The 27,996-nt window shown below is 41.0% G+C and overlaps 1 protein-coding gene across 6 annotated transcripts; it reads left to right on the top strand.

The window, feature by feature from the left end:
* Positions 1-6: 6 nt before the first annotated feature.
* On the top strand, positions 7-27,989 carry PHTF1 (putative homeodomain transcription factor 1). Of its 6 annotated transcripts, XR_007244666.1 has the most exons (20): positions 7-169; positions 1,044-1,157; positions 2,501-2,557; positions 4,202-4,271; positions 4,730-4,888; positions 8,420-8,585; positions 9,454-9,606; positions 10,886-11,027; positions 11,304-11,477; positions 15,092-15,172; positions 16,645-16,863; positions 17,978-18,106; positions 19,142-19,414; positions 19,747-19,878; positions 20,047-20,133; positions 21,315-21,470; positions 24,068-24,163; positions 24,305-24,430; positions 25,373-25,557; positions 25,952-27,989. XR_007244666.1 is itself a non-coding variant. In XM_048498569.1 (19 exons), exons 2-19 carry the CDS (start codon positions 1,113-1,115, stop codon positions 25,391-25,393), a joined length of 2,286 nt encoding a protein of 761 aa, XP_048354526.1. In that variant the 5' UTR covers positions 7-169; positions 1,088-1,112; the 3' UTR covers positions 25,394-27,989. The 6 variants fall into 6 exon arrangements, 5 of the variants coding, with proteins under 5 accessions (XP_048354526.1, XP_048354528.1, XP_048354524.1 ...); XM_048498569.1 differs by having other exon boundaries at positions 1,088-1,157; positions 25,373-27,989; XM_048498571.1 differs by having other exon boundaries at positions 1,088-1,157; positions 2,487-2,557; positions 25,373-27,989.
* Positions 27,990-27,996: the final 7 nt, after the last annotated feature.

Raw genomic sequence — 27,996 nt, 5'->3', positions numbered from 1 at the left:
CCCCGGTTACTATGGTAACACTAAGACGCTGAGAGCGGCCGAGGTCAGGGGATGGGCCTCGGGGTATTTGGGGCATGAATGGTCAGGAGGGCTAAATTGTACGAACTGAGGAAAGGGAAGCAGCGCGAGTGGGAGAGGCTTGGAAGAGCTGACAGGAGTAACATGAGGGGTGAGTGAGTGAGAGATAGTTGCGGGGGGGGGGGGGGGTTTGCCAGAGAAGCGAGTAGAAATGTGGAAAAGGAGGGTATTAGGTGGAGCTCATCGTGAATGGAAGAGGAGGATTGCGGAGGGATAACTGTGGATGAGGAAGAAATGAAGAAGATTTTTCCTTTCTTTCCTGTAAGGAGTCTCAAAGTGGTTTGCAAACTCCTTCCCTCCCCCTCCCCTCCCCGCAACAGAACCTTGTGAGGTAGGTGGGGCTGAGAGAGTTCTGAGAGAACTGCGATTAGCCCAAGGTCACCCAGCAGGAATGCAGGAGTGGGGAAACAAACCCAGTTCATCAGATAAGAGTCCGCTGCTCATGTGGAAGAGTGGGGAATCAAACCCTGTTCTTCAAATTAGAGTCCACCTGCTCTTAACCACTACACCATGCTGGTTTATGAGGTCCTTCCAGTTTGTCTGAAAAAGTTATGCCACAAGTTTCACAAGACTTGGGTGTAATTGGGGTGCGACAGAAAACGGTTGCCTCCAAGAGCTACACAGAAAATAATCTACATACAGAAGCAGTCCAGTAATTTTCAGTCTTGTTGCTGATGCTCAAAAACTTGGCTGGGGAATGCCCAAAAAAAGCATTGGAAAATTACTCTGTGCCCCACTTCTTTCCCTTACAGTTCACAAAGCCCTGCTCAACAGTCATGAATAAAAATAATAATTGAAATGTTTTATGTAACAGCACAACTCTTCTGTTCCCCTGGCCCACTCCACATTAGCTATACCACAGAAATGATACTGACAAATTCTAAGTGCCACCAATACTATTCCTGCCTGGCATTGAGTGTATTGCCAATGAATACTTACACCTTGCTGTGTGCTTAATATTTAAGGATTGACAGGAGAATGAGCTTTCTTCTATATTTTTGATGCACAGAATTTTGGTTGTTGGGGGCTGCCCGATGGCCTCAAATGGTGAAGATGGTATTGCTTGGTACCAAAAAAAGGTTAGTTGCACGTCTTGTTTTTGATAGTAACAGTGCGCTGTTTCTTTTTCTGTTGTATTAATTAAAGGGTATTTTCCTAAAAAGGGTTCAGAACATTGTAGTGCATATGAGGGCAATTTTTACAGATGTTTTGCTCTGCCTTGGCTGCCTTAAAGTACTGCTGTTTTCAGATAATTCACAGGATGGCATCCTCTGTGTCTTTCTGTGCCCTCTGCTTTTCTGTAATCTTTACAAACCTGGTTTGGTATGATCTTGTGGAAAGATCAAAGAACCTTTGGATGCTGTGTTTAATAGAAAGGAGTTTGTTTTGGCTGGTCCCACCTACATTGGTGACACTTTACTTGCCTCATCTGTGCGGCCACCGTTCTCCTCCTCCCCAGAAGGCTTCGAAAACAAGGAATTACAAGATTGCTGTAGTATCAAGATTGCTATAGTATCAGATCTATTGCCATGATCTTACAGTTTCCAACTTTCATTAAACCAAGCTCCTAGCTCTTTTTGGTGCATATTTGCAAAGGGAAAATCGAAGACTGCAGGTTTCCCATTATAAATCTGCAGTGAAAAGAGCTAGGGGCCTTGGTCTATATACTCCAAGAGCTGCACAGAAAATAATCTACATGTAGAGGCAGCCCAGGATTTTTCAGTCTTCCTGATGCTGAATTATTGTAGGTGGTTTCTATGCTTCAGTCTTTCTTGCTGTAAGACTAAAGTGCAACACATATATCCCAGTTATAAAGTGTGTCAATTATTTGTAATGCTGCTGGCACTGTGTAATTAAGCAAAATACATAAGTATTCTTTTTCATGAATGATATCAAATTCTCTCTGAGTCTTTATGCCATCTTTAAAAACAAATTTAAAATTATGATCTTGAGATTATTTTTCCCCTAAAGTAGCACAGTATTGGAACATTTATTTATTATTTAGTTACGTCATTTAGTTTCCCTTTTTCACTTGGACTCAAGGCAGAATACATAATGAGTCAATACAATTGACAGGATGGGGTATTCAGTAAACAATACAATAGAATTAGGGTTGTAGAATCAAACCAGAAATCTACAAACAAAACTGAAGTTAAAAAATAAGTCTTAACATGAGACATTAAATGATACAAAAATTATAGTAGGATCCTAGTTTTAGTAAGCTAAACAAACTTTTCCTTTCAAATGGTCTTAAATTTTATAGTTAACAGAGCGGAATCTATGGAAGTAATTTGGTCAGTGCCATGTAATTTTGTATTGTTAATTCACTGATTTGTTAGAGGGAAGGAGGACATGAACAGTAGATTGGCTTTCAAGATTTTTTTCTTGTTTTCTTTTTTTGATAAAAGCAACTCTTTTTCAGATTGGAGCTTATGACCAACAGATATGGGAAAAGTCTACAGAACAGGCTGAGATGAAGGTAAAATGTTTTCTGCAGATAATTAAAAAACATTTTTATTTTTCTTTATATTTAGGTCCCTCACAAGTTACATTTAACAAAAGGGCCTAAAAATTACAGGCAGGAAAAAAACCCAAACAAATAAGAAAGGCAAGAAAAAAAGCAATTTTGTGTTGAAACAATCAGTACATTGTTACTGTGTAATTAGTGTAATTTTAAAGTATATAGACTGAATATAGTGTTGCTGCTGCTGGTGTTCTACATAAATTATTTTTGGTTTCAGTAGACAGGAGAGGAAGCAATTTCTTTGTAAATTTGCAAGTGTAGGTGGAATTTTACCTCTCAATGGGGACGATATTTTATAATTTCCTGGATCTTGGTGTACTAGGAAAAAACAGTAGGAAGGTTTTTCTTTTTCCATTTTGGAGCTGTTTTTAATTTGGCAGCAACCAATAGTAAGTTTCAAACTTGTTGTGTAATAGGCAGAATCCATTTATCACCTACATGTCCTAATAGAATGGCTTTGTGGATTGTTGAAGGCTTTCAAAGCCAGAATCACTAGAATGTTATGAGTTTCTTTTAAATATACTTGATTAGGTTCCAAAACCACTGAATTTTGGTTTATGATAGAAGTTATGATGGAAGGTACCAGTTACCCAACATTTTCTTCAACACAGAGTTGATTTTCCTTTATGAGTATATGTTTCAGGGGTCAAATATCACATTAAGTTTTTAAAAGAAACTTCCTTTATATTAATGAGACCAGAGGAAAAGAGTGGGTTATGAGAGCATACTTTTAACAGGAAAGCCAATTTTTTTCATTTATAACTGGGGGTCATACACTAAGAATATGTCCTCAGTGTTCTATATAAAATAGATATAGTTTTACATAGATGGGCTGGGCAATTTATTATTATCTCCTCAAATGGTGTTACCTTCCTATTAATTTCCTTTTTAATGGGGTATTTGTGAAATGTGGCAACTGAAGATACTGACAAAGGAAATTTTCTTGACTGAAGTTTTTTCATGTAAATTTTGTTGTTATAGTATTATCCCTCTTTCAGTTGTATCACATATTATTTGTAGATTATACATCTTCCTAATAAAAAAAGAACTCTGGACCCTGCCTGGAAGAAAACTGTCTTGTTCCAAGAAAGTTGTGCTGGAGATATGCCTGCAGCTAATTTTTCTTGTCATTTATTTGGAATTTGTAAAGTAGCAGTTGAAAAGGGAGTACCGTATTTAATATATTGGTGGGATGATGTCTACCTTGCATCTACACAAAGTAGATTCATTTGAATGATCCATAAGGAATTAACTATCTGCTGTAACTTCTCACTCCTCTGTAACCTGTCTGTAGACATATCTGAAATATTGAGTGGTGACTCACAAAATGTCATGTTGAAATAAATGTTGTTAGTAAAGAATTTAATACATTTTGTTAATAAAGAAAAAATAGTGGAAGCAGCTCAGAAATACTGGTGACAGTACTCAGCCTCAGTGCTACAGTTATGCCCACAGATACATGAAATACATATATCCCTAGGATGTGAAGGAGTGACTTTAGGACAGTGTGTTTGTTAGTCAGAATAGAGCAATCAGCATGCAAGTGGATAGCCTATTACTTTCACAGAAACCACCCATTCTTTCTGGTTCACCCCGTAGGGCTTCAAAAACAGACCCAAAAGGAAAGGTCACATACAGCTTGACCTAATAGATGTTGACTTGATCCGAGGTAAGTGCTATTAGAACAATGACAGTCCAGTTAATTTGACTTTAGCTTAGTGGCAGATCTGTATATGGGCTCTTTTAGTTTAGTCTGCAAGTGGGGGTTCACATGAGTGAATGGCTCTTCATTCAATATAAAATGTAATGCTAAGATTGAAGCATTTTAATTTAATTTTGACCATTGCATACTAGTTTTTCTGAACAAAATACATAGCTTTTTTAAAATGGGGAACGTTCAGTCACATGAACTTCTCCCTACAGCCTGAAGTGATGAAGTCCAGGAAAAGTTTTGCCACCTTATTGTCTGTATGAGAATTAGACCTCTGTGGTGGAAAAAGTTTTTCCAGATTCTGACCAAGGTTGCACTTTAGATGGAGTCTTGGTTTGAAAGGGAAGTAGTAAACGGAGATATAGTTCCTCTTTTTTCAACTTTAACTGGCTGTTTCTGTCATGCATGTTTTCTAGGGTCTACATTTGCCAAAACTAAACCTGAAATTCCTTGGACATCTCTTACAAGGAAAGGGATTGTGCGGGTTGTGTTCTTCCCATTTTTTAGCCACTGGTGGATACAGGTCACATCCCTGTATATTTTTATATGGCTTCTAGTTCTCTACTTGTTACAAGGTGAGTGGGGAAAAGAGATTTTTCATTGGATCCCTTGAAGAGAAAAATGTGGCAGGTATTTCAGGGTTGCCCAAATTATTTGATTCTCAGTAACCATCATTTTGTTCTACCGGCTGTTCCACTCAGTCTTCCCTAGTTCCCCTTATTACACTTGCCATCATACATGGCTTTTGGCAATGAGGTCCTATCAGCCTTGGTACTGCTTTTGGGGGGTGGGTGGGTGGGAGGGAGGACTCTTCTTTTTTGCTGGCAGAAGAGCAGGATAGAATCATAGAGTTGGAAGAGACCACAAGGGCCATCAGGTCCAACCCCGGCTGTGCAGGAGCAGACAATAGATCCAACTCAAATTATAAGCAATGTGAGAATGTCTTCTGCTGTAAAGTAGAAATCAGAAATCAATTGCTATATAAACCAGCTAATCACTTTGCAGTTCACCTGTTCCCTTATGCATGGAAAATGAAGTTATTTTGGAGAGAGGTGTGCCTCTAGCTCATCTTCTGTGACAAATAGCTGGTGAAAACTAACATGTTTGGCTTCTTGTCTCTTCCCCCAACTTTTCTTTCTAGTCATCTCTCATTGTTTTCTCCCTATTACCTTCATTTGTCTCTTCCAATATCATTTCCAATTTTTACGTGTTTCATTTTCTTTCATTTTCCTCTGTGTCACCTAAAGGGGATCTTATCTTTTGACTAGAGGAAAACTAAAGCCAATTTGACAGGGCATTACTTACATAATTGTCTTATTTTCTCTAGGCCATAAAAACAGGCATGCATGAACCAGTGCTACAGATTATGAATCTAGCCTAACTGCATACACAGACAATAACTGAGCTGGACATGAATTTATGGGTTGAATAAGGGTCACAACAATATTAATCTTACAGGACTTGTAACAACACTTGGATCTATCAATCAATTCTGTTTATAGAGTGGGTGCTTCTATTTGGACTAAGCAATCATCTTCCTTACCATAACCACTTACATAGGCAAGAACATCCTGCATTGATCTCAGCAGCAGCTTTATAAATACTTTTGGCTCCTTGTACACTCAGTCCAGTTGCATTGAGTGAGATCTTTCTATTTCAACCCTTCACAGCTCATGAGCTCTGAGAGGGTGAGACAGTCAGGCCGCCAAACCAAAGACCAAAGCTTTTGTTCTCACAACAAAGTGAATAGCTAATTTCTCCAGAAGTGAGGCACTCATGTCCTTTATTTAATTTCTGTGGTTACCCTGGGAACTCAGAACCATTTCAACAGCTATGACAGAGGTCCCCTGTGTGGTGCCCAGGGGCATTGGGGTGTCCACTGACAACTTGATTTTGTGACTGAAGGTAAGCTGTGGCACCCGTTTTGTGACAGGCTCTGTCTTCTGTGGCAGCTGTTTTGTTGTAACCATTTTGTGGCTGCATCTACCACTGTTAGAATTCCAGTGGTGCCTACAGGCTCAAAGACTGGAGACCCTTGAGCTAGGAAAAAAATTCCCTTGAAAATTTTACATCAATATTCAGCCTCAGTGTACTGAATACTGATGTCTTAGCAGCTTATAAACAGAATTTGAATCAAAATTAGACTACACAGAAATATGAAGCAAAACAGAAATTGCAAAGAATAATTGGCAGTACTAGAGATTAACGACTGAAAACTTCATCCTGCTGTCCAGTAAGATTGTCATATTATATTTATTTATTTATTTATAATTACATTTGTATACCGCCCCATCCCCTGAGGGCTCTGGGCGGTATATATATGTGATCTCAAAGATAAGATATGGGAAGGGACCCTAGCTTGGTATTAAAGGAAATGCTTCATGTGCAGAAAATCCTGTGTTCAGCCGCCAGCATTTGCCATTTAAAGGCTACTAGGCAGCAGGGCTGAGAGACACCCTTGCCTGGGACCTTGGAGACCCATTACTTCTCAGAGAAGACTGTACTAGGCTAACACCCAGTACAGTAAACACTGATGCATATGTTTTTGGGGAAAGTTTGTCTTCAGCACTGCCAACATTAATCTCAGTATCAATCATATAGATCTTTAGACAATTTACTTTCCCAGTAAACAGAGTTTCAAACTGCAGCATTGTAGAGGCTTTTTCTAAGTACGGTAGGTGTAATATTTCCAAATATTCTGTTTTTGGTTAGCTTATTTTTTGTTCTTGGTTCAACTTCATTCAGAAATTCCATCAACGCTTTGTAACATAAAAATAAAGCGTTACATATTAACAATGAAACTTGCTGACCATTCAATTTATTTTTAATGAAGCTTGTTGTCAGGAAGTTGTCTTACTGTTAAATAGTAGGTTAGGTATTTGAAAATGGAAGCCCTATTTTTCTTGTAACATTGCAGATGACATGCCTGGAAAAATAATTCTTAAACTACTATTTTTTATCACTTTGTGGAAATTTATGATAAGATCCTTTGGTTCTATGTAAAGTGTGGGCCTTCATGAGCTTTATGTGAGAAGTTTTTGAGCTGTATGGAAGTTTAAGAAGTTATTAATCTCAGTGCATCATTGTGCTCTTTCCAAGAAAGATGCTTATTAAGTAATGTACCTAGATCATTACATTTTGTCTTCATAGGTTACTTTTGTTCATTGTTCAAAATCCAGGGGGAAGATGGCTTCTAAAGTAGGCATTTTTCAAGCAGTGCTGTTGAAAAGTTTCTTTGCTTTTTGTCCTTTTGCTGTCACATAAGCATATTGAAGTATTTTAGAGGGCTTTCCAAACTATAATAATGAACATTTGTATATTGAACATTTGCATTAATAATGTGCTTCTTCACCCTACTACTCAGAAAACACAGTGCTGCTGGAAGAACAAAATAGCATTTATGCTTTGGACTGATGTATGGTATGGAATTTGCAAGAACTAGGTGGCAGGAGGGGAATGAAAATAACGTTTCATTGTATTCACGCTACCCTTGCTCTTTCTGAATGTCATCATTGGTATAGGAACCTTAAACATTCACACTTTGAGATGCATTCACATGTTCACTCTAGAGTAAAGTTGGGAGAAGAGATACTGTGGTCATCAGATCATAGAGGCACCAGTGATTGCTTTGTGAGCACTTTGGTGAAACCCTTTTGTGAATCCTGTGGTTCTACTTTTACGATGAATTATTCTGAGCTGCTGCTTCACAAGGAATTTGGATTGAGACAGAAATTGTTGTGGCTATTTGGCAACAGCAACATTTTGGCTTGTTTGTCTCTCATTTTCTCTTCACTTTCCTGGTTTCAGGTAAGGAAGATTACATGAAAGAAAAAGTTGATAACCTGGTTTTCCAGTGATGGCGCTTATGACAACTGCCCCTCCCCCCTTATGTCTTTCTCCCCAGCAAATCCAGAAGGGGAAAAACCAAGGCTAAGTTGCTTTCATGTACAGACCTCAATCCCTTGTGAAATCAGCAGGCATTTATAGTAATTCCCTCTCATTTCTTACCCATGCACGATTACTGCTCAAAACAAACAGCTGTTGTCTTTCACACTACTAAAACAAAAGGTTGCCTGATAGCGATGTCTGATGTACTGTCTTTTCAGTTGTAGCAGTTGTGTTGTACTGCATGATGCCTATTGTGAATGCAAGTGAAATTATTGGCCCTTTGTGCCTAATGCTACTGATGGGAACTGTACACTGTCAAATAGTATCTACTCAGCTGTCTAAACCCTCAGGAACAAATGGAAGCAGTGCAAGCAAGAAGAGGAGGTGAGAAAAATCAGTTTATAAGTGCGGGCAGGGAGCCGGGAAGATTTTCCTTGTGTCTTCAGTCACATTTAGTAGTTTCTAAATAAATCTATGAATTGTATATGTATCATGTAATATGAATTGTTTCCTGTCGCTAATTCTTCTTCCATATTGACTAAGACTTCTGCCAGAATTGACCTCGGAAATTTGCTTCTATTCTTTATCTTTTGGTCACTTTGGAAAAGTTTAGGCAAAGATAGTGACGTGAATTCTAGAAGAAGGTATTTATTGCTCTGATGAAAACTCTGATCTTTTAGTGACCATGCCCCCCCACCCCCCACTGCCCATTACAGAAGCATTGCAGGGGCTCTAGAATATCCTGCTTTATAGTAGCTCATAATTTAATGGAGCCAAAAGTGATGGATGGGAAGAGATGATTGGCAACATAGATGCCAGGGTATGATGCCTATGGACCAAAAATATACTTTGTTCAGTTTATGGGCACTAGGGGGCACCATGCAGGCCCTTTAGTTTTTGGAATTAAAAGAAATCAGGCCTCTTTGATAGCATTTCTCAGAAGCACAGGGGCAAAAAACCCCACTTCGAACTACTAGATTCGGCAGTACAGAAGTTTGGGCTCACATTCTAGTAATCATGGATCATATTCTGTTCTGCTAATAATCACATTGTGGTCACAGTGGATGACCTACACGCATACTGCAGATTTCATGGATGTGGCTTTATTCACCATCACCATCTCTGTAACTATTTTGGAGAGAGGGGCATTTTATTTACCATATGGCTAAAATGTAACTTCTTTTATGTACCATAATGTACTCAAATGTACCATATGAGACATATGGCTAAAATGTAACTTCTTTTAATGTAGAAAAATGCGCAAATTTGCAGGAGGTGATGGAAGCAGAGATATCAGTGCCAGTACTTCTATTGACAATATCAGCAGAGAAGAAGAGCTTTCAGAGTTGGGATCCAGGGTTAACAGCCTCTTTGACACAGTCTTGCGCAGGAGGAGCAGGGAGGGGTATGTTTGTTGATGGTGATTTTTTGAGGAATTATAACTGAAATGCTAATTGCGGCTCAGATGTGGATTGCCATATTGTATGAAACTACTTCATTCTAGCAGTCATGGGCCCCTTCCGCACACGCAAAATAATGCATTTTCAAACCACTTTCACAACTGTTTGCAAGTGGATTTTGCCATCCCGCACAGCTTCAAAGAACACTGAAAGCAGTTTGAAAGTGCATTATTCTGCATGTGCGGAATGAGCCATGTGGTCTTTGTTATGGTGAATGAACACTTTAGGGCAGCGGTGGCGAACCTATGGCACGGGTGCCAGAGGTGGCACTCAGAGCCCTTTCTGTGGGCACACGTGCACAGAGTTCATCATGGGGGAGGCGGAAAATCCACCCCCCCCGCCACAAACACACATCTAGGCTAGCCTGGGCACGATCCTTTACCTGGAAGTAAGCTCGGTTGCTAGCAATGGGGCTTGCTTCTGAGTAAACCCTCCTAAGGTCGTGATTCACCCATTCGAAGTGTTGCATGGTTGCTTCACCAAGCTCACTCCCGAGTAACGCACGCCTCTGAGCCAACCGTTTTTTCTAAACTAAAACCTCGGCATTCAGGTTAAATTGCCATGTTGGCACTTTGCGATAAATAAGTGTGTTTTGGGTTGCAGTTTGGGCACTTGGTCTCGAAAAGGTTCGCCATCACTGCTTTAGGGGCTCTAGTAAGTTGGGAGTATTTGTGGAGAGGGTTTGCAGAGAGATGGTCCATTCAATCTTTGTTCTACTTCTGCTGGATTTATCTTTTTCTGTCCAATATTATGCAATGGAAATAATTCATCTTTTTAAGGTGTAATGTGATTTTATGGAAATAATATATCTTTTTTATAGATAGCTTCTGAAGAGGGCAGATGTGCTGCTGTCTTTATATATTTTATTGGGGATTAAGGATCAAGAGTTTGTAGGAGGAATTGGACAAACGTTATTCCTTGAACCTCTAAGAACAAGTCTTAAGTGAAGGAGATGTTATAAGTGTTCATCTCTTAATTGCCAGTATTTTAGTAGATTTTAAAACAGTAATGGGAATTTTTCTCCGGTTCGTAATAATTTTCATTGCCTTCTCTTAGGATTTGGAACTTGGCTCTATGTGAGTTTTTTTAAAAAAGAAAAAAGAGTTCTTTTTTAAAAAGAGAAAAGAAAAGTCAGCTGTTGTATGCTCAGAATGATTCTGCTGCCTCTCATTTTAAAATGTGTCTACAAGGAAGACATTCTATGTGTGGAATCTCCTTCCTTAGGATAAAAAGAGGACAATTGGTAGCAGATAAATGGACTGAAACAGAACACAGCAGTGGTATCAGGTGCAGGATTTCCAAATCTGAGCTAAGTCTGCAGCGGTCCAAAAATCTTGGGATAGCTTTAAGTGCAGAAAAAAAACAGGTAAGATTTAGCTGTTATTCTTTACTGGATGTCAGTGTTCAGACTTTGCCCAAACAATAATGCATATCATAATCTTTTAAAAATTCAATTGTGGAAATTATGTGTTCTACAAAGCAATTCTAGCTTACTGTTATTCAGTCTATTGTGCTACTGTAGCCAATGATTGGAAGATTGCTCTATAGCTATACAAGCAAAACACTGCAAAAATAGTATGTTGATGTGAAGTATTCTATATACTTGCTACTATCTAGCCTTTATTGTGACTTGTTCTTTCAGAATATTGGCAGAGTCTCTGGTGTTTCTGATGAACTTTCAAGTGAAGAGGATGCTGATGCTATTGGTCAGAGAATTTTGTTGCGTAGAAGTGTCGAAGGTGCTTCTAATGTCAGCATGAGTGAGAATCCAAGAAGGATATCTTCCATTGCGTGTGCAAATCCATCAGCCTCTCAGGTAAATCTACAGATTATTATTACAGAAATAGTTTTATTAAGGAAGTGCCTTATATACTCACGTATAAGTCGACCCGCATATAAGTTGAGGCATTTAATTTTGCCTTGAAGAACTGGGAAACCTTACTGACTCACGTATAAGTCGAGGGTGGGAAAGGTCCATGGGGAGGTGGGGCGCTGAGCAGGCAAAGGAGCCACAGTTGGGGGAAAGGAGCGCCCCAGAAGCCTTTGGGAGGCTTTTTAAGGAGGGGCGAAGTGGGTCTGGGGAGAGGGAATAAGCTAGGGGCCGTGGAGGGTGAATGGGATGGAAGGTGGTGGAGGAAAAGGCAGAGGAGAATGAGGCACAGAAGGCGGCTGAAAGGGGGCAGCAGAGAAAAAGACAGCGAAGCAGAGAAAGCAGTCACTAACTCACCCTTTTTTTCCTTTCCCCCTGCAGGCTGTAAGACTTGGTTTCAGAGAAGCTGCCTGTTGGGCAGCCTGTCTCTATGGTTTTCTTAAAAGGGCAATGCTCCAAAGGTTGCTTAAGCAATCTTTGGAGCATTGCCCTTTTAAGAAAACCATGGAGACAGGCTGCCCGACAGGCAGCTTCTCTGAAACCAAGCCTGAGTCTACTGGGAGAGGAAAGGGTGAGTTAGTGAGGGGGCCTGCCAGCCGGCAGGAGAGAGCGAAGCAGAAAACTAAGCACAGAAAGTGACTGAAAGAGGGGCGGCAGAGAAGAAGGCAGGACAGAGCAAAGACAGGACAGGGGGAACACCACACAAGAATAACCGGGAAGTGGGACCCGCATATAAGTCAAGGGGGGCATTTTTCAGCCTAAAAAAAGGCTGAAAACCTTGACTTATGCGCAAGTATATACGGTAGTTTCTCTATTTCCAGTTGAACATAACTTGTGCATGACCTAGTCAGGACTTTAAACATCTGCATTATTAATTCTCTAATATGTTTTGACCATTTAGAAATATCTGGAAACTATCTGAAGTGGTAATCTGAGACTGGCTTGCATTAAGACTGATTTACGTTAGTTTAACATTAAAACTAACACTGCATTTTTTTCTGGGAATATTCAAAACTGATACAAATTGGAAAGCAGAGAACTGACATTAGAAAGCAGAGAAAATTGGAAAGCAGAGAACTAATATCAAGGATATCTCTTAAACAATATGAGGGCATTTGCTTAGTAACTTATAACCAAAGTGGTAAATGCAGATATGGAGTAGACAAGGCAATAACCCCACATTTGCACAATGCCATAGTTATTTAAAGTGCAGGCAAGAGGATAAAGGTACTAGTACTTTTGTAGTGACATTGTCTTACCAGATGTTAAAGTTAAAAGCAAGGTATCCAAGATTAGATATTTAGTATTTCTAGTTCTGAGGAGATCATTTCCAAAATAAAATTACTCGAAGCTTATTAGAACAGACTATTCTGGCAAGTTATTTGGAAAAAAATATTCTTTGTAATGCCCATGACCAAGTTGATTAGATATGCTAAATCACAGTCCCTCTGGAATAATCTGCAAGAGGAAGTTAGAACATCATTTACTTTGGCAAGCTTTTGAAGGCAGTGTAAAGCAGTTCTATTTATGGGGGCTTTTAAATGGGGAGAGGATGAAATCTTTGATGATGTTTATTTTTTGAAGTTGATAATTTGGGCTGTTGGTTTTGTACGTTCTTTGTTTATATTGCATTAAATGTGCTTGTTTGACACATTTGTGGGCTGCTATACATTTGTGTGAATGGAGGGAAAGGTGGTTCATTTAGTCTCCTGATAGCTGCATGGAAAGCAAGATATCTCCTGAGAATGGTCCTGATTTGGTTCTCTTCATAAAGAATTGCCTGGCTGTTTGGATGACCTTGCATTCCATGTGATGTTTAAACCTATTAAATAATCCCTGTTCAGGCTTCTTAATGTTGAAGCCCTTCTTGGGATCACAGTTCAGTTACCTTTTTGTTGAAGAGCACTGAATAGTTAAGAGGTATAGGCAGCAATATATGTATTGTCCAAATAGAAGTTTATCTGATGGCGTTTTTGCAGTAGTACATGAAAGCCAAACAAACTAGGAGGTCATGCGGATCTTATTTTGAAATGTTGGGCTTTCATGTACTACTGCAAAAACGCCATCAGATAAACTTCTATTTGGACAATACATATATTGCTGCCTATATCTCTTAGCTATTCAGTGCTGTTCAGCAAAAAGGTAACTGAACTGTGATCCCAAGAAGGGCTTCAACATTAAGCCCTTGATATCCTAATGTCATGAAATGCTATTGTTTATTCCACACTGGACACTAGCAAGAAAAGAAGATAGACATGTAGAATTGTTTTATTCTGTGGAAAAACATTTTGATGAAAGGTTGGAAATAAGACAAGAGCCTTCAAAGATTAGTAAAGTTGGAATAAATAATGTGTGCAGAGAAAGGATGATAGGAGACATTTATGGATTTGTGTCCTGGCTTGCATTTACTGTACATGTCCTTCAGGTCAGATTCTTGGTTGGGTACAAATTTCCCCCACACCTGAACTCATGGTATCTTCGAGACCGCATCACCCCATATGTCCCGGCACGGCCTCTCCGTTCGGCGGAGGCCAATCTATTAGTGGTCCCTGGCCCCTCAATGATGCGGCTGGCCTCCACACGGGCCAGAGCCTTTATGGCCCTGGCCCCGGCCTGGTGGAACACCCTTCCTCCAGCTGTTCGGGCCCTGCGGGACCTTAACGAGTTCCGCAGGGCCTGTAAAACGAAGTTGTTCCACCGGGCCTTTGGAGGGCCCAGCCGCTGAAACGGTGCCCTCCCCCCCGCTAGTTGGCTCTTACATCTGGGCCTATCATCTATTGTGACTCGCCGCCCTCCACCTCCCTTTCCCGGGGAGAATTTTAAAAGTGGGGTTGGCGGACGCCTTTTTTTTATTGTTATCGCTGTTTTAATGGTTTTAATAATTTATTTATATTTATTTTTTGTGTTGTACACCGCCCAGAGCCCTTCGGGGATGGGGCGGTATAAAAGTTTAAGCAATAAATAAATAAATGAATGGTGCCACAGATCAGAGAAGCCCCACTGTTTCCAAAAGTGGGCAGTGTGACTTTTTCCCTGTCTGTGCAGGGAAGGAGAAGCAGAGCAGTATGTGTTTGGCTCCCTCTGGGTTTTCACTCCTTCCCACCTTCCCTTGCCCAAGCTGGATTAGTTCCATATACTCGGCTGATATTTCCAGCAGATAGATGGCGCTTTGACGCTTACAAATTATAGAAGTGATAGATAGTTATAAAACCACTATAAAAAAGAAAAGAAAAAAAGGAAAAGAAAAAGGCAGCAAACAACCTTTGAACTAGGAGGCAAGGGGCAGGCAAAATGACTGTTGAGCTCAGAGGCATCAGCAGGGCAACTCCTCTTATGTAAACTGAAAAATGTGGGGAGACCCCACTGTGGAGCAAGTAACTTTGGGGTAAGTACTGTGTGCATAAAGGGCCAGGGTTAGAAAATATAATGTTCTTTGTATAAAAGAAAACGAACAATGAAGTAGAATATTTTATCTCGAATAAGGTATAAATCTATATTAGTTACTTTGCATTCATCTCCCTTTTTCAAGTTTCCCACTTATTTTCTTTTGTGGTCTGAAGCAGGTCAAGGAAACAATTAAATCTATTGAAGACTCTGATAGTGTAACGGACTCGGAATTAGACACAACAGCACTTCATCAGGTATCAGTTCTTCTAGAATTCCAATTATGTAACTGGAAATGAAAGGTCATACTGATCTTATGGAGGTCATAATGGAGGTCATGCGGATCTTATTTTGAAATGTTGGGCTTTCTTCCACATATGTACTGGCTGTTCTTTTGTGATCTTGCTCTTCTCACCATCTATACCGGGTTTGATTCTGGTCAAAACTTCACTTTCTGTCGTTGTTTCCTTTGTGTTGCATGAAAAGACACATTAGCCACATTGGATGAAAGATTTAGGGAGATTAGATTAGTGTATGGTTTCAATTAATGTTGCACTTTTGGATAGATGCCTTAGGACGTATTTGCATTAAACTGAATATTCTTTGTTCTTGGTCCTAATGACAGACAAGGAGTGTTGTGTGCATCACTTTGGGGTAGAGAAGGGAGAGGATGCACATTAATGTTTTCTTTGTCAGTGAAAGTTAGTTTAAAAAGCTGTTTTTTGTTATGTACCTTTTCCTTGTGTATACCTAGTCAGTTAAAAAAACCAGATGAAAACATCATATTGCACTTTTGTGTTTTTGGTGGAAAACATGGCATTTCTTATCACACACTTTTCACTTTAAAGCACAGTAGGAATGCAAGAGAATTAATTTGTTTTTAAGCTTTGTAAATGAGTATATATCTGTTGAATCCTGTTTCTACTGTTTTCAAACATGGAATCTACCCATTCATTCCAGTTTGTTAAAGCACTGCATTGACAAAAGAAACTCTCCCAAAGAGAGATTAGTAGTGGCTAAACGTGAACTTTTTTAAAAGCCGGTTTTTTAAAGCCAATTTTTTTTATTTTTCACAAAAACAGCATTAAAATTCGTCCCAGACCAATGCCTTTTCTTTACCCATCCAACATTAGCATGTCATTAAATGCCAGCTTCACTCTTGTGTGCTAGAGTTCTGATAATGATGCTAAAGCAGAAAATCAGTCTCTAGATCATTGCAGAGAACTGAGCTATAGATTTTGTCTATTAGAAAATGATAACTGATTGAGGAATACTTCCTTGGTTTCTGGTTCCAAATAACCTGTGCTAACATATTGCAGTTCCTGTGTGCAATCTGAGACATGAGTGCCTTGAGACACTAGAGGAAATGGCACTTGCCTTATACAAGTTTACCAGATCCAGTACAAGTTTAGCATCAAAGGAATCAAATGGTTTTATGCCTAATAAAGGTTTTTGGATTGGATTGGATCAAAAGAATCTCTGTTCTTTTAGACCATGGGTATAATTTAGTGTCAGCATCATTGCACCATGTGGTCCTCTAGTTGCCATGGAGCACGTGTGTGCTACACAAGGACTATTGTAGGACTGAGCTTCAGTTGTTCACACCATTGCAGTTTAAACAACTATCAACCTGTTTACCACAGGGCCTCATTAAGGTTCACAGAAATTAAGTAACTGATCTCAGTTGAATCAGGATTACATCAGCTGTCTTCTCAACGTTTTCTTATAGAACAAATCTCATTTTAGTAGTGGAGGATCTCGGAGTGGCAGTATATCCTGTAGGGACTCAGAAAGCACCCGCCATGGCTCTGAAACAGAGGATGTGCTGTGGGATGACTTGCTCCATGGGCCTGAGTGCCGCTCCTCCTTCACCAGTGACAGTGAAGAAGCCAAGGGAAAAGAAGCAAGAGGAGGCAAGCGTGATTCGAAAGACGATGTTTTCCAGCAGGTATGTATCATGCAACTTCTCCTTTTATTATTTGTGGATGTGATTTACACACATGAAAAATCAGAGTCAAGCAGCTTCTGTGATGGTTTCTGTACCATCCGGACATGGAGACAGTGTGCTGGGGAATTCTGTACATTCAGAACTCTTCACCACTTATCTGGTTATTGTTAACCTTGTTTAGGTTTGTTGTTCTCCTTATGAGCATATCCAAGCAGATGAAAGTTTAGTCTAGTTAAAAGTGAGATGAAGAGTTGACTTGGATTCTAAGCCCCACAAGTGGACTGCTAGAGGAATGTGATTTCCCACTCCCACTCACTACAGCCTTTTTTGAAATCATGTTCCTTTGGTTACTGGGCCAGAAGGAACAATAGAGAGGGCAAACTGGGTGTCTGTGGCAGTAAGGGAGAATCTGCATAAGTTGCTCGCCCAGTCTTTGCAAACAGAAATCCCATTGAGTTGGAGAAGCTGCCACTGTGCCAATAGAATGGGACCATAGGATCCAAGCTTAGGTGTGTTAACTTGGACATATTCTACAGAATACCGCGTGTGACTTAAGCAAAAGTAGTCCTGGAACACTGGGTGTGCCGAGATGAATTCAGGATCTTGGTCCATAGCAGCAGGCTTCAGTTTTATGGTATTTTATTGTAAGCAGATCGTGGCGCCCCAAATCATCTAGAAGGAGAAAGGCTTGAGCCTTGCTTGGCATTGATTCATATCTGAAATCTTAATGGAGCATTAACTATTATAATACAGAGCTGCTATGCTGAAACTACTTTTCCTCATGCTGGAGGCAGATTTTCCAGACTGTCATCAGGTTTCAGTATGGCACTGCACATTGCCATAGTCATTGTCGTTTTACCCTTGCTGCCAGTGGGATAACTCCACAGCACTCAGTACCACAACAGTTCAGAATTTTCCTGGAACAGAAGCTACACCTACTGTGCCATAACCAACATTCAGCATAACTAGTTAAAAGTGAAACTAAAGCAAAGGCTTTTTTTGGGTCATAGGATCGTATTAAAACAACTACATCATACAAGAGTACATCACCAAATTTGCAGTTCCCCACAATATAGTACAGAATATGGCTTCAAGGTCAATTTTTTCCCCTCAGAACCACCTGTTCTGGCTGCAGAACACGAGTCCCGCTTCATCCAAAGTGAGTGCTCTCATCTGGGAGGGGAGTGAATGCAAGAAACTGGACCTGTCTGTACTGGAGATTAGCGGGATCATCATGAGCAGGGTAAGAGTCATGTTCATGAGACAAACACTGGAAGAAAGAAGTAAAGTAAAGAAGTTATTTGCTCTGCATCCTGTAATGGGTGGGATACACTGTGGCTGCAATAGAGGTATAACCAAAAATACCTGGCTTGGCTGCCCAGCCATATTGTGCTTCAGTAGTCTCTTGCTGAAATGTGGTGAGCAGAGGGACATGGTTCCATCAAAGCTTTGCAGGATTCAGTGGGTTTTGGTTTTGGTATGGAAAATATTTTTCTCTGCATGCTTAGATCATCCTTTCTGTCCAAAATCTTTAGTGTTTGAAGAGGTGAATATACAATCCCCAGAGGTGGGATCCAGCAGGTTTTCACCAGTTCCCGAGAGTGGGTTACAAATTATTTGTGTGTGCCGAGAGGGGGTTACTAATTGGGTCTGCCTTTCCATCTCCATGCCCTCGCCTCCCCGAGAGGCATACTGCCTTTGAACGTGAAGGTTCCATATAGCAATTGCGACTAATAATGTAACTCCCTGAACTGGGTTAATCCCTTTCAGGTACTGCAATTCATTGATTCTCAGCCTTTCGTACCTTTTATCTCACCAGTCTCTATCAAAGAACCTGTGTGTTTCACCATTGCTATGTTCAGATTTTTGAGTTGGGGCATTATCTATAATGTGATGATGATTTAGAAATGACCGGGTGCAAAAAAAAATTGGGGGGGCCGTGGTGGGGTGGCTGCCCATGGGGGGGGCATCCAACTCAGGTTTTGCCCAGGGCTCAGGTTTGCCTAGGTATGCCTCTGCCCCCTTTGCTGAGCGGGGGCTGGCGAGGGAACCTGTTACTAAAATTTTTGGATCCCACCACTGACAATCCCCAAAGATGAGGTTTTCTTGTTAGCTGCATATATTTATGAAGTCCTGTTAACAGGTAACCTGCTTAAAAATGGAGTTTGCACAGCTGAAGGAATTTTCTCTTTGACACCTGATTGGCATTCACCATTAAAACTTAGCTGTGGTCTGTTTACAGTCTGTGTAATTTTACTTTTGCTTTCTTAATCAATAGGTCAATGCCTATCAGAAAGGATCAGGTTATCAGTGGCTGGGAAATATTGTTACTATTGGTTTGGCATTCCTTCCATTCCTCTATCGATTATTCCACTCAAAGACCCTGGAACAGTTATGGTCGCTTTCTTTAAAAGAACTTCTATTTATTTTTTGTGGGGGCCTCCCAATCCCCCCTGTTGTCTTCCTTGCAATGATTATCTTCTTTGAGCGGCTGTGCCTCACCTGGATGTTTTTCTTCATGATGTGTGTTGCTGAAAGAACGTATAAACAGGTTAGTCTGAACAACCAAGAGGTTGCAAAAAAGGCTAGAACTAGAATGCATAAAGCCTTTTGTATTCCCAGATAACACCTAATATAACAAAATGACTGATGTTTCTTCCCTTCCTACAAGTGGCAGATTCAGGTGGCAGTTGATATCTACCAAGTCACATTTAACATCTTGTAGTCATGTTGTTTCTAACTTAGAGTAATGTGTGAATATTATCAATCCTGGTTGGTAGCCTGGTATCAGGTCCTCTAAAATGTGATGTTAGAGAGGGATCTAGCATGGTTGCTTGATGGTAATACAAGTTTTTTCATAATTTATATTAATTTTTTTGGCAGCGATTTTTGTTTGCCAAACTTTTTAGCCACATTACCTCTGCTCGGAAAGCCAGGAAGTATGAAATCCCTCATTTCAGACTGAAGAAGCTGGAAAACGTTAAAATGTGGTTGTCGCTTCGCTCCTACTTAAAGGTGAGCCTGGACTAAGTGCACTGATTCTCAGCCTAAAGCAGAAGATGGAAGCTGTGGATGGTTTCTCAAACTGCTGGCATTTCAGTATGTATCAGTATTGCTCTCTGTGACTTTCTCCTCTGAACTCCTGTATTTCCTGTGCTCTCATTCAGCATTTTGTTTTGGCAGAGGCGAGGCCCGCAACGTTCTGTTGATGTCATTGTATCCTCCATCTTCTTACTGGCTCTTTCGATTGCTTTCATATGCTGTGCACAGGTAAGATTCCCATAATTGTTTACAAAGGTAATATTTACTTTAAGAGATAATTTTGCTTCTTGAAATAGGGGCAGTTTAAGCACTTGAGACTGGGGTGAGGGACTGTTCTGTGCCACTTTTCACAAGGGAAACTGTTGGGATCCCATCTGAAAACTGTTGCCTGTTTGGAAAACTTGCTCCATCAGAAAGCTTCCAGTCTTGCCTTCTGTTTTGTTTTTAAGTAAAAGTACTAGAGGGCTACTGTGTATCGGAACAAAAATGCTATAGTCCTTGTAAACAGATAGTCTTCAAGCTACAATATCTTACACTTGTTTGGAGGTCCTTATATTTAGCCCTACAAGTAGCGGTCATAATCTATTTATACACTTGTGGTCTGCTCCACAGTAAGTATACTTTCCCTTTGGGTCAGATTCTTGGTTGCACATGTTTCCCCACTCCCAAACTCACTTCACCTCAGAGGATCCGTGCAATTTCCAAAAGACTTTTCCTCTGCCTTCACAAGGAAAGCGAAGGAAATGACCATCTGTTACTCTCTCTTTAGGTTTTCTTGCTTCTCCCTGCCCCCACCCACCCACCACCCACCTGCTCAGCAGCTCTTCTGGCCATGCTATTCTTTTTATTTTCAAGCTGCTGGTCTACCAGTAATTCAGTAGGTTTTATAAAAAAAAAAACAAGGTAAATATTCTTTAATAGTTTATATATGTACTCTGCCCAAGATCAACCAAACATCCTGTTTGGTGTACTTCTTGCAAGGAGGTGAATTATATCAGAAAGGTCAAGTAGACTTCTGAGGCTACTCATGGGTATGCTGGCACTGCAATCAGAACTGACAAGAATTGTCCAGGATAACTGAAACTGGGCTATAATCCTCCTAAACATGCCTACTATGCCTACCAGGGCAACATTCACCTGGGCTGTATATCTCTGATGTAGTAAGTACAGATAGCTGCTTTGCTTATGGAGCAGGCCATTTTAAAATATGGAACTGGGTGAATGCAGAGTCACACAGGAGGGTTTTTTTTTGCCTCACCCAGTACACCCTTAAGTTAGGACTTTATGGGCAAGGAACTATTATTACTGTTCATGCTTTAAATTCCAAATGTGGTGATTTTTTTGTGCTGTAGCAGATGCTACAGAAAGTAATGGGAATCTTTGCTGATTTGTCATACTGTTTATCATAGGTTTTAAAGGGTCACAAGACATTCTTGAATGCAGCTTACAACTGGGAATTCCTGATCTGGGAAACAGCCCTGCTTCTCTTTTTGCTGCGCTTTGCATTTCTTGGGTCTGAAACCAACAAGAAATACAGTAATGTTTCAATCCTGCTCACCGAGCAGGTATCTTGTTTTTATGCATTGTTTATATGTTTAATATGTTTACATGCCTATATGCCATGACCACCTTTTCTAACTTGGCCATTTCAGAAGACACCCTTGCCAGCATTATCATTTATTATTATAGGTGTTCAGATATGGTTTTCTAATGGTAATTGCCCTAGAAGATCCTTGTATAATTCATGATATTTTATGGAGCATGTTTGAGTGTTTTAACTAGATTTGAGATAGTGTGCCTCCAAATCAGATGCTCCAAGCCAAAGGCCATGGTTTTCTACCCACAGAGCCACAATTTCACCGTGCATTTGCAGCTAGAACAAATGTGTGCTAAGTTTTCATTACACTCAGTTTTACAGAAATCAAGGTATTTTTCTGTAGAGAAACTAGCAACTGTACAGGGACTATTTGGTAAAATCTAATATCAAGAAGAAGCTGGGCAAATCTGCTAATCGTTTGGGAGTGTGGCTTCAGTATAACCACTCACCGGCTGCTTTTCTTTTGTACTTATACCTTCCATACCCAAGGAAGCAAACAGCCTGGGCACATTCCCGACAGTCTTTACCCAACCTTTCAGAAATTTTCAGAAACCTTTAAAAATGTTCAGGCCAGGCCCTTAAAACTATATCCCTTCTTCATCCAGCCAGGATCAATATGTAAATCTGCTTTCTTGGGCTGTTGTTTTTGTCTCTCTCCATCTAATTGAGCTTTTAGTGATTGGAGAACCAGAGGCATGCTTTGGCATGCAGATAAACACCATGTATAGTTTAAAATATAATTAAAAAGCACTCTTTAGCGTCAATCTCAGATGTCTTGTTTATGGCTCCAAGAAAAATACTTTAGTTGCTGACAGAACACAAGCAGCAGTGGCGTAGGAGGTTAAGAGCTCGTGTATCTAATCTGGAGGAACCGGGTTTGATTCCCCGCTCTGCCGCCTGAGCTGTGGAGGCTTATCTGGGGAATTCAGATTAGCCTGTGCACTCCCACACACTCCAGCTGGGTGACCTTGGGCTAGTCACAGCTTCTCGGAGCTCTCTCAGCCCCACCCACCTCACAGGGTGTTTGTTGTGAGGGGGGAAGGGCAAGGAGATTGTAAGCCCCTTTGAGTCTCCTGCAGGAGAGAAAGGGGGGATATAAATCCAAAACTCTTCTTCTTCTATATTGCTTTGGATAATGTCTGTAGCTGATGATTACTGGCTTTTAAGGGAGGCACAGGTGTAGCTACCATGGGGACATCCGGGGACAAGTGCCCCGGGCGCCACCTTGTGGTGGGCGCAAAAATTGCAAAATTCCACCTTGTGGTGGGCGCAAAATTCGTTTGTGGCTTTCTGTATATTTTACTGTTTTTTTTCAATTTTGGCCTGCATGATAGCAGCCAAGTTTGGTGAAGTTTGGTTCAAAGGGGGTGACCCCATCCTCCATTGTTTCCAATGGGAGCTAATAGTAGATAGGGCTATCATTTTGAGGGTCCATAACTTTGGACCTTCTGAATCAAACGTCACTAAACCTATGTGGTATCATAAGGATAGTCTCCTGCTGATACCACCCAGGTTTGGTGAAGGTTGGTTCAGGGGGTCCAAAGTTATGGACCCCCAAAAGGAGTGCTCCATCCCCCATTGTTTCCAATGGGAGCTAAGGGGGGATGGGGCTACCCTTTTGAAGGTCCATAACTTTGGACCTCCTGAACCAAACTTCACTAAACCTGGGTGGTATAATCAGGGTAGTCTCCTAAAGATAGCCTACAATTTTGGTAATGTTAGCTTAAACATTGCTCTCCTGACAGGCACCCTCAAATTTCCCCCGGGTTCTCTCTTTAAATCCACCCTCTTTGGAGTGGATTTAAAGGGAGAATCTGGGCTCCCTAGGTTAAAAAAAACATTGAAAGTATTGTTGAAGGCTTCCACAACCAGATTCAACTGGTTGTTGTGGGTTTTACAGGCTGTGTGGCCGTGGTGTGGTAGATCTTGTTCCTAACGTTTCACCTGCATCTGTGGCTGGCATCTTCAGAGGTGTATCACAGAGAGAAGTCTGTTATAAGAGAAGTCTGGACACAGTGTATAACAGACTTCTCTCTGTGATACACCTCTGAAGATACCAGCCACAGATGCAGGTGAAACATTAGAAACAAGATCTACCAGACCACAGCCACGCAGCCCAGAAAACCCACAACTAACATTGACAATGGTGCTGTTTGGGGTGGATGGGTGGGAAATCTACCCTGAAACAGCATCACTTTCAATGTTGTTTAAACTAGAGAGCCCAGAGTCTCTCTTTAAGGTGGATTTAAAAGGAGAATCTGGGCTCTCTAGTTTAAACAACATTAAAAGTGATGCTGTTTCAGGGTGGATTCCCCCCCTTCAAAAAATAGCATCACTTTCAATGTTGTTTAAACTAGGGAGCCCTGGGTGTGTTCAGATTTGTGTATTGGGGCATGTTCTATAATGTGATGGTGACTTTGAGATGATCTGGTGCAAAAAAATGTTGTCTGGTCGTGATGGGGGAGGGACGCTGCCCATATGCCCCCCCCCCCAAAACTCAGATTTTGTCCCGGGCTCCTACAGTTGCAGAACTGACCTGCTTTTAAAAAACAATCTGTGTTCCAGGTAAATTTATATTTGAAGATGGAGAAGAAGCCAGATAAGAAAGAACAGCTCATTCTTGTGAACAACGTCCTCAAGCTCTCTACCAAGCTCCTGAAGGTAAAAGGTTGAGAATAATGCAGCCTTTCGCAGTACTTTGCACCCATGTACTGGTTTGCTGGTAAGGGATGTACAACCATTCCCTCACCATATGGGAGTAGAAATAATCTTGCCACATTAATTGATCTTCTTTTACTGCAGGAGTTAGACACTCCATTTAGACTGTATGGGTTGACAATGAATCCGTTAATCTACAACATTACACGGGTGGTGATCTTGTCTGCAGTCTCTGGTGTTATAAGTGATTTGCTAGGATTCAATATCAGAGTAAGTGCTACGATGGGTGAGTGTAATTGAATGATGATTTTGTAATGTTTGTTTTCTCACCATTCTGTCAAGTCTTTGGGAAATAGAATTTCAGAGATGTTCACATTTTTGTCCAGTCAGGCACAGGTTCAGCCTTCACTTTCTTTCATATACACCTTCCTTTGAGACTGAAATTCTACTGCTAATAAAAAACCCAAGCTGATTAGAACTCTGTGCTTGCCATATTAGAACTCTGTGCTGCCTGTGCCCCAACCTTGACTTAATAGCTGGATAGTTTACAAGTAATTATTTTCTGCTATTTATGTGTGCAGATTGTAACTATATAAAAAACTGCATCAAACCTATTGAGTAAAAAAGAAGGGGGTGGTGCTGATTTGGGCACTGGCTAGGTCTGGCAATCAGCTTCTCTGCTGTGGGAAGTTCTTGAGCTTGATCCTAAGGCACACAAGTGGAGTCACACTAGAGCAGGGGTCTGCAACCTGCGGCTCTCCAGATGTTCATGAACTACAGTTCCCATCAGCCCTGCTAGCATGGCCAATTGGCCATGCTGGCAGGGGCTGATGGGAATTGTAGTCCATGAACATCTGGAGAGCCACAGGTTGCAGACCCCTGCACTAGAGGAAAGCAACTGCCCTTCCTCTCTCCTCTTTCTGTAGCCTTCTTTGCCTCCCAGCATCACGTTCCTTTCAATCTACTGATCCAAAGGGAAGAGTTGGAGTGTAAATTGGAAGTCTGCAGCAGGAAAGGGGAGTCAGCAAAAATCTATCTCTTCTTCACAAAACAGAAAAGCTGTTCTAGAAGATGCTGCCATGCCGATAGAATGGCACTGAAGAAGCCAAGCCATTGTCTAAGCTACGAAACCACTGTTTTTGGGGTGGGATTTTTAATCAGACTCATAGCCTACTTTCTCCGTGTGATAATGATGTCCAATTAATTTTTTAGTTGTGGAAAATCAAGCCATGACTTGAAGAACAGAGGTTAAATTCTCCCCTGAGCAGAGCCTGGGAATGATCAATGGAGGCGAGACGGGCTTGGTATGGAAGCTGGTGCTTTACACCAACATGCACGCATCCTCCTCACTCTTCTAAATGACTGCAGAGCTTGAAGATATGGTTCAATAAACCTTGGTAAATTATCCTAATAAGTAAAAGTTATCTTAATGAGACAAATCTGCAGCTCCCATGGAGTGCAGCAGAAACCACCCATTGCCTCTTACTGGAGAAATGTGAAATTAAGAACCAGTTGCAACAGTTGAGTTATGTTGCAGCAAAAAATAGTTCAAACTAGTCCCATTGGAGAGAACTAGAATATGAAGAAACAAGGTGTCTACAAGGATCTATTTGGGGGGGAGGGGAGGGGGTCACTTTATTTTCCCTGTATCCCCTTCTGCCCACCATTTCTTTATCTTATAGTAACCTTTATATTTTCTGTCCTTTCCCTTCTGTCTCTCTTTCCTACCCATCAACCTTTGCTGTCCCCTAGTTTTCAACTTTGTTATTCATTTATATGCTTTCTCCACAGGGGGAACTCAAAGCAACTTCTATTGTTTTCATCTCCATTTATCCTGAAAACAACCCTCTGACTGACTGCAGAGTGCGAATTCAAACTTGGGTCCCCCCAATTCCTAATACTTTTACCATTCTGGTACATTGGCTGCTACTGAATAGTAGTGAGTTACCACTGGGCATGGGTGAATCCTGGGGTAGTGAATCACTTGGTGGCAGCTGATGTGCTTGGTCCTGATGTGTGCTCTGGGGCAGATAGGAGGAAAGTGGGGGAAACTTGCAGACCCAAATAGCCATGGAAAAGGCCTTGCCCCTTCCTCTGCCTTCTACTGATTGAAAACAAGGCTTGAAGGCTGGTGATATTATTGAGATTATGTAGCACCTTCACACCATGACCACTGAGGTTCCAGAAGGATGTTTCTTAAAGCTTTAGGTGCTGCTTGTATCATTTTGGTAGGATGTCCCTGTATTATTTTTCAGAAAGCCTGTGGGTTTTCTCAGGTACCTGGAAAGCTCTGGCTTAGCTGTTTAAGGTCCAGTCTGTGGGGCCATGTGAAGAATTAAAAATGTTGACAAGTAGGGACCTGCAAGACTTGGGGAATCCCATTCCCCTTCTTTGTGTCTCTAGGCTGCCCACTTGCAGCACGGCTGCCTTCACAGACTTCCACTTCTCCCCAGCAAACCTGTGTGTGTATGTGGGGAATTTCACTTGCCCTATCCCCTGCTATCTGCCTGTACTTCTCCCTGAAGTTCTGCTCCCCGAGTTGCCTGCTTCTTCACATCTGTTGTCCTTCCCACCACCACCACTCCCCGAGTTGTCTGCTTCTTCACATCTGTTGTCCTTCCCAACACTTTTTTGGGGGCAGTGGCAGTGGCTCATGCCATCTTCCCTAACCTGCATTGCTGCAGCCTGTATGGCTCCTCTTCATCCGCCTACATGCTGCTCAGCAAGTTGAATGCCACCAAACTAATGGAAGGACATTGCGGAAGCTTAGACAACACTCCTCTATTTTGCTTCTGTGTTGACACCCCTTTAAACTTTCCCTGGAGGTTTTTTTCCTTCTTTTTCAATCCTGGGGGGTGGGGTGTTCTGCCCTAAGTCTGGGAGGGGGACCTGTTTTCTCTGCATTTAACTACGCATGGATGAAAATCAGACATAATTTTATGTAAAGTAGCTGAGGGATGTGGTGCTTAGGCCAGATGCCTGTTACTAGCAGAAACACATACTTTATTCAAATAACTGCTGACTTACACTTTTGAGAAGTCCGAAGTACAACTACTGCAAAGCCTAGAGTATCATTCAAGAAAAGCTTTTTATCAAAGTGTGGGCCGTGCTTATTTTAGCTGACTTGTAAGAAAAAATGAATGACATTCTATCCCCATATGATGAGTATAATCTCTCCAGGCATCTGGCAGTTCAGGCTGCAGTTGCTTAGTAACATACAAGCAGCACCAGAAGGTGACTTACAGTAGGTCTGCCACACACTCCAGGAGAGATGATACGTTTAAAAAAATATATAATTAGCATTCTCCAAATAACTCATTATGCAAGCTCAGATTGAGCTGCACAAGCCACACCATCTCTCCAGGAGAGAACAGCAATGTTTATATCTTACCATGGAGTAAAAATAGATGTTTTACATGACTTAAGAGGCAATTACAAATTTCTGGTGGGAGAGATTATGCCACTCATTGGTGGCATTTAACCCCATGTCAAGTGGGCTGGCCCTGAATTTTTTCCTGCTCTAGGGGACTGATGATAAAGCATTGGTACTCCTGGAACTGTTGCCAAGTAGGGCCAAAGAAGGTATGCTGATTCATACATGCCTTTTCCCTACAAATGTACTACTATGTACATGTTTGTGAAAATTGTATTCATGATTAAAACATCTCCCAAGTGCACATGCACGCAGATCAGAACATCCCTGTATGTTTTTTTCATACAACAGGAAAAAAGTGTGAAATGGTCAAATGGTATTGCATGGCAATCATTTGTTTTAAATAAAGGTAATTTCACTAGGCTTTTATAAGTTTTCTGGGCTGTGTGGCCCTGGTCTGGTA

This window comes from Sphaerodactylus townsendi, linkage group LG05 (assembly GCF_021028975.2).
Source record: "Sphaerodactylus townsendi isolate TG3544 linkage group LG05, MPM_Stown_v2.3, whole genome shotgun sequence".
Classification (NCBI taxonomy): Eukaryota; Metazoa; Chordata; class Lepidosauria; order Squamata; family Sphaerodactylidae; genus Sphaerodactylus; species Sphaerodactylus townsendi.
This window is presented reverse-complemented; position numbering and strand designations above follow the sequence as displayed.

Bases quoted from the DNA above. Each gene is read 5' to 3' on its own strand.
- PHTF1 (XM_048498566.1), top strand. From the start codon at position 1,080: ATGCACAGAATTTTGGTTGTTGGGGGCTGCCCGATGGCCTCAAATGGT. The intron at 18,107-19,141 runs GTAAGAGTCATG...CTTAATCAATAG, and splicing joins GCGGGATCATCATGAGCAGG to GTCAATGCCTATCAGAAAGG. The intron at 21,471-24,067 runs GTATCTTGTTTT...TCTGTGTTCCAG, and splicing joins CAATCCTGCTCACCGAGCAG to GTAAATTTATATTTGAAGAT.